Here is an 11610-nt window from a genome sequence, read left to right on the forward strand (position 1 = left end):
CAAAAAAATCACCGTTGGTTATTTTAGCTTTATTTTCGGCTTCGAAATAACCAAAGTAACAAAAAAATCACCGTTGGTTATTTTAGCCTTATTCTCGGCTTCGAAATTTTGGGAAAGGTGTGAAAATGGTCCAAAATTGAACAAAACCATGGACTATAGTCCATGCTTTTTGGTCAGAAACGGCCCAAATTGACCTATTTTGCATTCTTTGCAAATAATGCATAATTTTGGGAAAGGTGTGAAAATGGTCCAAAATTGAACAAAACCATGGACTATAGTCGATGCTTTTTGGTCAGAAATGGCCCAATTTGACCTATTTTTCGATCTTCATAATGATAATGCATAACTTTGGAAAAGGTGTGAAAATGATGCAAAATCGTTCAAAACCATGGGCTATAGTTCATGTTTTTTGGTCAGAAATGGCCCAAATTGAACTATTTTGCATTCTTCATAAATAATGCATAATTTTGGAAAAGTTATGATAATAAGACAAAATTGAACAAAACCATGGACTATTGTCAGTGCTTTTTGGTCAGAAATAGCCAAAATTGACCTATTTTGCATTCTTCATAAATAATGCATAACTTTGGAAAAGGTGTGAAAATGGTGCAAAATCGTTCAAAACCATGGGCTATAGTCCATGCTTTTTGACCTATTTTGCGTTCTTCATAAATAAAGAAATTTTTTTAAAAAGGTGTGAAAATGGTCCAAAATTGAACAAAACCATGGACTATAGTCCATGCTTTTTGGTCAGAAATAGCCAAAATTGACCTATTTTGCATTCTTCATTAATAATGCATAACTTTGGAAAAGGTGTGAAAATGGACCAACATCGATGGTGGTTTGGTGAGTCGGATGTGTCTAGATGTGAAGGTGGTTTGGTGAGTCGGATGTGTCTAGATGTGAAGGTGGTCTGGTGAGACGGATGTGTCTGGATGTGAAGGTGTTTTGGTGAGACGGATGTGTCTAGATGTGAAGGTGGTTTGGTGAGACGGATGTGTCTTGATGTGAAGGTGGTTTGGTGAGACGGATGTGTCTAGATGTGAAGGTGGTCTGGTGAGACGGATGTGTCTGGATGTGAAGGTGTTTTGGTGAGACGGATGTGTCTAGATGTGAAGGTGGTTTGGTGAGACGGATGTGTCTTGATGTGAAGGTGGTTTGGTGAGACGGATGTGTCTAGATGTGAAGGGTTTTCACGTCTTTTATCGTTAAACATCTTTAAAAGATACATTATTATCATTGTGTCCCAACAAAACCATGAAACGAGTAAGTAATAGTCCCCTTCACAGTTGCCTGCGCCATCTTGAAAGGTAGCCGTGCCTTTGCGTCGTAGCGAGACGAACGGTGAGCTTGCAATGATAGAGACATGTGAATAATTGTCCAAGGTGTTAAAAAAGGTCTCTATCATTGCAAGCTCACCGTTCGTCTCGCTACGATGTAAAGGCACGGCTACCTTTCAAGATGGCGCAGGCAACTGTGAAGGGGAACTATTAGAGTTTTTATTACTGTTTATTCATCCTTTCTTTATAACAGTTATATTTCTTGTTTATCTCACGATTTGCTTACTTGCATGCATCAAAATAATTCTCGTTTGGAAACTAATTTTTAAGTCAGAAAAATAGTTTGAAAAATTACAATCATTGCAATTTAGTTTACAGAGTTTATCGTTCTTCAGACAAATCCTTACTAAGTAAGGGTACTTGAAATCTTGCTTATCTTTAGACATCATTTTTTAAGACTTTTCAAGCTTCTAGTATTCTGGTTTAACTTAGAGAAAACGCGTCACGCGTACACGATATAAGGGTGATTCGTGGACAAACACTTTAGTTAAAAGCCAAATTAACAATAATAAATTATTTACAGTCTTTTTAGCTAGCCAATGACATAGCTAATGTCTTAAGTAATATTAGGTCTATTTGTTTAAGATATTTTGACATTCCAGTTTTGGTCTGCCATTACTAACTTCTATAGCATTAACGGAAATTCATAGGAAGTCTGAAAAAGAAAAATGGTTAAAAACGAAGTTATGTCTGAACTTTCTACCTTTGCAGTCGCACTGTTTTTGTCAACTCTGGTATTTCAATCTGGTAAGTTACTGAAAAAATAGCGTTTCATTTTCTTTAACTAAAGGTTTTCATTACAAATGTTCTTACAAAACCGAAAATTCTGGTGAAACTTAGTAATTGGTCTTAATTAAGGCGGCATAAAAGTTTAGTATTACGAAAAAGAATTTGAAATGCTTTTTCATAAGAAATTTTTGATAATGATTATAAAAAGTATCTACTTTTTAAAATTTGTATGTGAAGTTTTGACTAAAGAGATTATTTTTCTGGCAATAAAGATTATTCTTGTGAGAAAGTTTCATGAAAAATATACAGTTTCTTCATACAAAATTTACTCTGATAAAAACCATATTTTACCACTTTTCTAGCTTTTTATTGTACAGTAGAAATGCTGAGTTTCAACTTGAGAAAAACAAAAATTCCGTCGAAAGTATAACAGGTTTCTTAAAATTATGTTTTGCTTCTCTGTCGTACACGAGTTATAGATAAACATTTTACCGTATAACAGTGTTGTTATTAATTCTTATAAACTCACACTGAAAATTTCAAAGCATTTGGAGTGCATTTTATCATTAATTTACCAAATCAAATATTCCAAGGTGCTGAAACACTAGGCGAATTTAAGACTAGAGGAGTGAAATCTTACTCAAACACTCGAGATCTTTTAAGTTTTTTTGTACAAATGTTTTCGCTCAAGATGTATTTTTTTAAAACGAGCTTTATAAAATTCTGTTATTCTAGATAAGATTGTGAAAAATAATCAATGTATTTTTCATTTTAAATGTCCTTTTTGGAAAATATAACACCGAAGAGTCATATTGAATCTTCCAGTCCACTCTCTAGATCTTTCTTTACTAAAATAAAGAGAAATGTTGCTAATAGCAGATATATGGATACATGAAAATGAAATGCAAATCCTCACTCGTATGATTCTTAGAGCGAAAGAATATTTCATTTCGGGCTAAACTGTAATAACAGCTATTAGTCTTCAATGGTGGCATGTAGAATAAAAGTTTATTTGAATTCCTAATTCTTCAAGAAAGGGAGTAACATAAAGAAAGTTGAACGATTTGTTATTTTTTTTTAGCGGTTCAAAAAAAGTCAAACAGCCACTGGATAAACAATCTGTGTGGTTTGGTATACTAGAAGACCTCTAGCAGAGATATTACGCACAAAGAAAAGCATTTTTACATATTTTGAGGAAATCCTGAATGACTCTTTTCAACTTTACAAAAGAATAAAAGTATAAATTATTAAATCACTAGTTTTCAACAACATCTCGACGAGAGTCCGAGTGAACGAAGCCAAAACTTATCTTCGATGTATATAGTTGATACGACTTTTCAAATAAAATGCAAACTGCACCAGTCCAAAGAAATTGTAGAACATATTAAATTCAAAAATTGTAAATTTAGCTTTAAACTTCATGATTCAAAACACGAGAAAAATAAATAAATTCATCATAAAATGTTATCATTTCTATCGTCATCATTTTTTATTATGATTAAAAAGCTTTGAGCTACGTTTGGGAGTCGTCATGACACCATTATAAGCTACTGAGAACAAAAGAAGAGACTATTATAAACAAAAGAATGTTTGAATTATAGTACCTTATTTTCCCTTGAAAAGCAACGGCTTTTTTGTTTCTATCAATATTCTAGATGCTGATTGCAAGGCTAGTTACGCCTTTAAACGCCTCTACAAAACACACATAGATGCTACACTCTCCGGTGGAGGTTTCGTGGCATCGTTCACAGCTAGAGATCAAGAGGACTGCGAAAACAAGTGTTTTCTTACTGAGAAAGATAACTGTTATAAGTTCAACTATAATAACGGGACAAGGCTGTGTGGACTGATGAACCGTGGGGTGACGGGATCCTACAGGATCTTAGAATCTCAAAACAGTATTGTTAGAATACGCAAGGTGAGTTATACTAATGTAAAACTTCGAACTTCACATGAGCCGAACCCAATGACATGAAAGAAGACCACCTTATTATCAATTGTTTTGAAGCGTATGGCTTCTGTGAAGTTGGACGTTTGTCCTTAGTTAAATCTCTTTCTTTCTTTTACCACTCTTTTCTTACTTAGTTTTTTTTAATTGTTTTAGTGCAGAGGCAGAGATTGTTACAAGTCTACCCAATGTTTCCTGCTCGGCCATAGCAACACAATCTGCCAGTGCCCTCCCCCCTTGAACATCACACTTTGCACAAGTAAGTCTTGACTTTTTTCTTAGCATTAATTTTAAAGAACAAATTTTTACGCTTCAAACATTTAAGACAAAGAACCAAGCCAATATGATTAGGAGCTCTGTCTCTCTCTCATTTTTCACACCGTTTATTAAAAAACGTTTTTTGATACCTTTTGAATTTTAAACGTTTAAGGCAGCGAAATACCGAGAAAAACGCAAGAATGCCACGATTTAACTCGGAACACTCAAATAGCTTTCACTCGAACACTCAAATGGCTTTCACTCGAACACTCAAATAGCTTTCACTCGAACACTCAAATGGCTTTTATTCGAACACTCAAATAGCTTTCACTCGAACACTCAAATAGCTTTCACTCGAAAACTCAAATGGCTTTCATTCGAACACTCCAATGGCTTTCACTCGAACACTCCAATGGCTTTCACTCGAACATTCCAATGGCTTTCACTCGAACATTCCAATGGCTTTCTTTACAGGTGACGGATGGTTGAAAGTGAACAATCACTCTGTTTGTTTTGGCGCCAAAGACAACAGCTTCGGAAGAGTTAAGATCCCGTTTGACGGTAAAATAACCGGCTTAAAGCTAAAGTACCTGTCTGGTGGGATCAAGACGGTAGCTTCTGAGGCTAAAGGGTATTGGGGTACAGCAGGAGGCAGGGTACATCAAATCGAAACCGTTGTGACGGACGAAGCAAATAATACTATAACTCCACCAGTGGGCTACACTTTTCACCCCTGGAAACAAAACCTATGGCATTACAGATTACACAAATGTGTCACCGGAAATCCCCCTCCCGGAGTTTAAATTGTGGGTAAAAAATCAAAATGTTCGTGAGCTGGCAGTTTGGATTATTGAGGACTTGCGCAATGTTGGTGAAGATGATAACAGCGGGGAAACATGCACTGATGTCTACCTCAAGTATGAATATTGAAAAAATATTGCTGAACAATTATTAGCAATTTTAATTGCATATAATCAAAAGCTCAAATGTTTAGCTTTCCTTTAGACTTCCTTAACTTTGATTGGATGAGTAGTACTAGTTTTTAATTGGATAGTTTGAGAAGTGTCTTTATAAAATTTGATTGAATTATATTCCCTCATTTTGATTGGATTATCTGATAGTTTGATGAGCACATTTAAATTTGATTGGACGACAACATTATATTCCCTAATTTTGATTGGATATTCGGATATTTTGAGAAGAGTCTTACATTTGATTGGACGACAACATAATAATTCCCTAATTTTGATTGGATATTTGGATATTTTGAGAAGAGTCTTACATTTGATTGGACAAGATTATGTTCCCTCATTTTGATTGGATATTCGGATATTTTGAGAAGAGTCTCATATTTGATTGGACAACATTATATTCCCTCATTTTGATTGGATATTTGGATATTTTGAGAAGAGTCTTACATTTGATTGGACAACATTATATTCCCTCATTTTGATTGGATATTTGGATATTTTGAGAAGAGTCTTATATTTGATTGGACAAGATTATGTTCCCTCATTTTGATTGGATATTTGGATATTTTGAGAAGAGTCTTACATTTGATTGGACAACATTATGTTCCCTCATTTTGATTGGATATTTGGATATTTTGAGAAGAGTCTTACATTTGATTGGACAACATTATATTCCCTCATTTTGATTGGATATTTGGATATTTTGAGAAGAGTCTTACATTTGATTGGACAAGATTATGTTCCCTCATTTTGATTGGATATTTGGATATTTTGAGAAGAGTCTTACATTTGATTGGACAACATTATATTCCCTCATTTTGATTGGATATTTGGATATTTTGAGAAGAGTCTTACATTTGATTGGACAACATTATATTCCCTCATTTTGATTGGATATTCGGATATTTTGAGAAGAGTCTAATATTTGATTGGACAACATTATTTTCCCTCATTTTGATTGGATATTCGGATATTTTGAGAAGAGTCTTACATTTGATTGGACAACATTATATTCCCTCATTCTGATTGGATGTTCGGATATTTTGTAGTCTCCCTCGCATCCATTTTTAGTGTCGGTCGTCACGCAACGCTCCCTGGGAGCGTTGCGTGACGACCGACACTAAAAACGGATGCGAGGGAGACTAGATATTTTGAGAAGAGTCTTATATTTAATTGGACAAGCAAAAATTATATTGATTGGATAATTTAAAGTTTTTTTGAATTATGATTGGACCTTGTCGCTTCCTGATTGGCTAAATGTACTCTCATGAGACTCGTGATTGAAATAAAAAAGCATCTATTGACGACAATCTTTGATGAAGTCTTTTAATCAAAGCATTTTATTCATTTTTTCTACTGATTACAATTTTACTCTTTGTTTTTTGACAAACATTTCAATACGATAAAAATAGTTATAATCTAGTAAAATATTTTTTCCGCTGTTCTTTCGGCGTTTTCAAAGCATCTCCACCTTCACCATAGCTGCCATCATTTGCTGTAAGTCCCTGTAACGTAGAGTACAACACATTCAATGTGATTCACAACAAAACTTCGTTCGTTCGTTGTTCGTTCGTTCGTTCGTTCGTTCGTTCGTTCGTTCGTTCGTTCGTTCGTTCGTTCGTTCGTTCGTTCGTTCGTTCGTTCGTTCGTTCGTTCGTTCGTTCGTTCGTTCATTTACAATGATATTTTAACAGGATGCTTCTTTACTATAATGATTTTCAAGAAAGTTTTAAAAAAAACTAATATGTAACAAAATTATCAAAAAATCTAAAGTGCCTATCAAACCTACAGTATCTCTTCCTTCAAAGCCATTATAAAATAAATAAAAATGGCCTTTACTTTCCTTTTGATATCTCTTTTCGTTGCAAAGATATTCAATATAGAAATGAAATCACGAAATGATGACGTCAACCCAGGATCCGTGTAAAGAGTCTAATCATCTAATAGAGAATATTTCGCGAGAATCGACTCAAAATGCCTGAATCTTATTTTGGTTATGCCACGCTATATAATATATAAGACCTTTGAAATCAGAAAGAGATCACGAAGGCTTGATAGGCAATTTAAAGACGAAGTATAGGAACAAATTGATAAATACCCGATAACAAATGTAGATTTTTAAAATTGAAAAAACTTTAAAACAAACTAGATTTACTGGGAAATTTTTTAGTATTGTTTAATGCAATCAATTAGATTGCTCTATTTTCGAATGGTTTGGTAAGATATCCTGCGTTTTCCGCAATTTGTTATACAAAATATGTGGGCGCTGAAAGAGAAGAGAAGAGAAGAGAAGAGAAGAGAAGAGAAGAGAAGAGAAGAAGAGAGAAGAGAGAGAAGAAAGAGCAAGAGAAGAAAGAGACCGAGAAGACGAAGAGACACCTCATCCAGATGACTTCCCCCTCCCCTACCTGCCTTTACCGCACCCCCTTTCCCTTCTTCCTCCCCTGCCTCTCCTCTCTCTCCCTCCCCCTCTCCCTCTCTCCTCCCCTCTCCTCCTCCCCCCCCCCGAAAGGTGATAAAGTAAGAGGAAGGCTGACAGTTGTTCAAGAAAACATAACAGAGGTTTAAAAGGAAGTTCAAATCAATCTAACAAAAAAGAAATCAATTTCTAAAAACACCTCATAACCAAATAATTCACGTCATCAAATTACCTTGGTTTAACGTCTACGTCCAAAAGGGAACGGAGGAGCTTCTCCTTTCTGACCATATTCTTTCAGCCGATCTTCTTGGTAATCGTCGTTTGCTGCGTCCCACATTCGACGTCTTTCGTTAACTCTATCCCGTAAACTAGCCCCGAAACTATTACTCTCTTTCCTCTTCAATAGAAAATCATCACTAGAAAAGCCAGGCGAAAAAGCCAAAATAGATAGCAAAAGGCCTAGAAATACGATAGATTTAGAATCCATTCTGATATGCGGCAACGTCTAAACACAGGTCCGAAATGTGTCGAAGAGTTTGCTACTAGCGCTTAAATAGAACTCGAGTGATATTTATGATAATGTGTTTGATATTAACCGGATAATTAGGTGAGATTTTATTGTCATTATCATGATATGAGGGAAGTTTATGGATGTTTAATGTCCGATTAGCAGGGAATGCTTCTAATTACATGGTAATTGCATCAGGATCTCAGCGGGGTTGTTTGACATAATTAACTGGTTCCGATAAATGTTGGTCATTGTTAGAATCAAATATATTAAATAAGAATACTATAACAACGAATTATTTGCTCTTTCCGTCTCTCCTTTCGTTTCTTTTCTTTTCCTTTCTTTTCCTTTCAATTCCCTTCTCTTTTCTTTAAATGCTCTCGGTTCTTTTCTAATTTAATCTTTTTAGCCTTCTATAGAGTTTATTTCTCTAGGCGTTCATTTTTCCTTCTCACTTTTGTTCTGATTGAAATTTTTTAGCTTATTCTGCATTTTCTTTCTTTTTACTTTCGTAGATAGTAAATGAATGAGAGAGAACATGGTAGAGCGGACGTTGCAGACACGTCGAAAAATCGAGATAAAATATGTTCAAAATATTGCGCTTATTATCAGAGTACCGTACTCAAGGGATCAAACTCTTCAAACCCACGTGTTCTTTCAATTCCTTCTAAGTTGGTCAAAGCTATTTCTTTCTTTCCTTTCTCTTTTCTTTAGACTACTCTAGGCTCTTTTCTTATTTCTTGTTTAGTCTTCTTAATAGAGTTTATTTTTCTTCATGTTCATTTTTCCTTCTCTCTCTTGATTTGTTTCCCATTCTTTCAGCCTATTCTACATTTTCTTTCTTTTTAATTTCAATTCCGTACTGTACAGGTGATCAAATTCATATTTGGTTATATTTCCAAAGATTAAGACTGTACATGAGTCTGTTCTGTTTCTCATTCTTTTATACCGTGCTAAGAAATCAAGAAAGATTTCCAAGCGAAATTCAAAAAAAAAAAAAAAAAAAAAATTAATTTCTTAAGCCTTCTACTACTACTCACAATAAATAATAATAATTATAATAATTAAATTTAAAATATCAAATTTAAAGTTTGCGAAAACCCCTAACACAAAACTACTTCATGTTTTGACTGCAGATCTTTCATTAGTTCCTGATTACTGAATGTTCTCGTAAAAAAGATAGCAATCAACGCATGCGCTCTAGACGTGTTGCCGCAGGTGATACGACATACTCAATGGACGCGGCAGGATTGACAAATTCTTACAAAGGGCAACTCAAAAAAACTATGAACAGCAGTGGAGCGAGTGATCGACTTATTTTGCCTCGGGGAAGTCAATTTTACGTTAAAAATGCCACTAGTTTTAACTGCATGATTGGCTACTTGTTCACCAACTGAAAAAGTGGTCTATAAATTTGACGTACAGCAGAAATAAGTCTTTATCCCCGATAGAAAATATTCAAAAACGGGCGGAGGATTTTAGAGCGTCTACACGAACACATGCTACGAATACACTCCCGCATTCACTGTTCTACTTCCCTAGTTACTGTTGCTACGTCGCACAAGCTAAGCTGTGTTTTTGATATACAGCATGGAACAGACATTTTAAATGTGTGTCTTAGAATTAATGCACTCTAGAGGTACATTAAGAAACAAATCAATAAAAACTAAAATTTTTATGAATTCGAGTTCGTTGGTCGGACATTCTGGATTCCATTGGGAAAACTACCCATTGCTTGGGTGGAAACTCAACCGGATCGCTCTTTTCAATATAAGAAATCTAGATATGATAAGTATCAGTATTAATTTGTCAGTTTTATAAGCGGAAACACATTATCGCTTCTCAAGACTTCCGCGTTTTTTCGTGAAGAACGAGCTCATTTCTTTCCCCGCATAGTCAGCGAATAACTCACAATCATTAGATCAGTAAAGACTAAAAAAAAGCGTGTTAAGCATGTTGATATCCCACTGGCTTGGTTCGGTAGAGAGATATATTCCATGGGAAATGAAGACTGATAAAGTACAAGTTAGTACCGGTGAACTAGTTTTCCGTCGACCAGAACGCGTGTGGGAAGTTTTGACAAAACCAAACGTAGTTTTTTCATTCTTTATTTCATCATTTCTCTACTGTATCTATACGATGCTTTGAAAACGCTCTTTATAATATATTGAATTCTAATTCTAATCAAGAGAATATGAAGTAAGCTTACTTAATATTTCACGGATCAAAAGCTCGTATATGGGCGGAATAAAACAAACGATTTATAAAATTAATTAACTTCGTAACCAAAAGATATTTTGAAAATTCATAACTTTTATCCAGTCGGCCATTCTGCTTGAAAAGACTAGACTAATCATCGCGTACTGGAGGAAAGCAATTCAAGTTCACGTGTTGCATTTGATATTAAAATTAAGATCTATAATTTCTGTGGCTTTTTGACGTGGTGTTTTGCCTCACTTCATCTGCAACGGATCAGAAAAACGAACGCTAACTCCCAGAATATATCAAGAGATGATTTTCGACTGGTTCTGCGAGGAATGCATTTCAGTGTCACGGCACTATACGTTTCTAATTCATACGACTTGTCCTTGGCTGGTCAGTTTGTGTGAGTCTGCTTGTATGTTTTATAATAGCGTTGGGTGAGATGAGAAAACAAATAAGCGACGTTAAGACTGAATACCTCTACTTTATGTGGGTCATTGATTTATAAGTTGACATGTAACGCAGTGATCGGTCAAATGGTCTGCGAAGGGAGAAAGGCATATATATATATATTTGAATGCTCGACGCATTATACTTTAGGAAATAATATATAGTAGTGGAGGGAAATCAGACGAAAGAATGAAAGAATGGATCAAACAATCAAAAGAGAAGAAAAGGAAAGAAAAAGGAAGAAAAAGGAAAGGAATGGAAAGGAAAGGAGTGGAAAGGAGTGGAAGGGAAGGGAAAGGAAAGGAAAGGAATGGAAAGGAAAGGAGTTGAAAGGAAAGAAAAGAAGGGTTGAAAGGAGAAAGGCCGGAAGGAATGCCGAAGAAAGGAAAGGGTTGAAGGAAGGGAGGGTTGAGGCCCGGCGCCGGCCCGGCCCGGCGTTCCGCCCCCCGGGCCTTGGGCCTGGCCTGCCGGCCCGGAAAGGAAAGGAAAGGAAGAAGGAAAGCAAAGGAAAGGAAAGGAAAGGAAAGGAAAGGAAAGGAAAGGAAAGGAAAGGAAAGGAAAGGAAAGGAAAGGAAAGGAAAGGAAAGGAAAGGAAAGGAAAGGAAAGAAAAGAGAGGAAGGTTCTACATTTCAAACAATCTTAGAATCAGTAGTGAAAGCTATTCACAGATGCCTGCACATGTGTTATTTTCAAGATCTTGACACCTCATTACCTCGGGGTTTAATTGATCAAATACACATTAGTATATTCCGGCGAAACATTAAAACTGAACACGAGTCACTAG

The 11610-nt window shown here is 35.5% G+C and overlaps 1 protein-coding gene and 1 long non-coding RNA gene across 2 annotated transcripts; one reads left to right on the top strand and one right to left on the bottom strand.

Moving 5' to 3' along the window:
• The first annotated feature begins 1956 nt into the window (after nt 1-1956).
• LOC116294437 (uncharacterized) lies at nt 1957-5364 on the top strand. The gene is made up of 4 exons (XM_031702032.2): nt 1957-2087; nt 3725-3987; nt 4174-4276; nt 4750-5364. Exons 1-4 carry the CDS (start codon nt 2009-2011, stop codon nt 5076-5078), a joined length of 774 nt encoding a protein of 257 aa, XP_031557892.2. The 5' UTR covers nt 1957-2008; the 3' UTR covers nt 5079-5364.
• A 1194-nt stretch (nt 5365-6558) lies between these two features.
• Nucleotides 6559-8935, bottom strand: LOC116294416 (uncharacterized). The gene is made up of 2 exons (XR_004196921.2): nt 7898-8935; nt 6559-6751 (listed from the first exon to the last, which is right to left on the bottom strand). It is a non-coding gene; the product is annotated as an uncharacterized LOC116294416 (long non-coding RNA).
• Nucleotides 8936-11610: the final 2675 nt, after the last annotated feature.

This window comes from Actinia tenebrosa, unplaced genomic scaffold (genome assembly GCF_029948245.1).
Source record: "Actinia tenebrosa isolate PJP-AT-01 unplaced genomic scaffold, QUT_ActTen_1.0 PGA_scaffold9__36_contigs__length_13948895, whole genome shotgun sequence".
Taxonomy (NCBI): Eukaryota; Metazoa; Cnidaria; class Anthozoa; order Actiniaria; family Actiniidae; genus Actinia; species Actinia tenebrosa.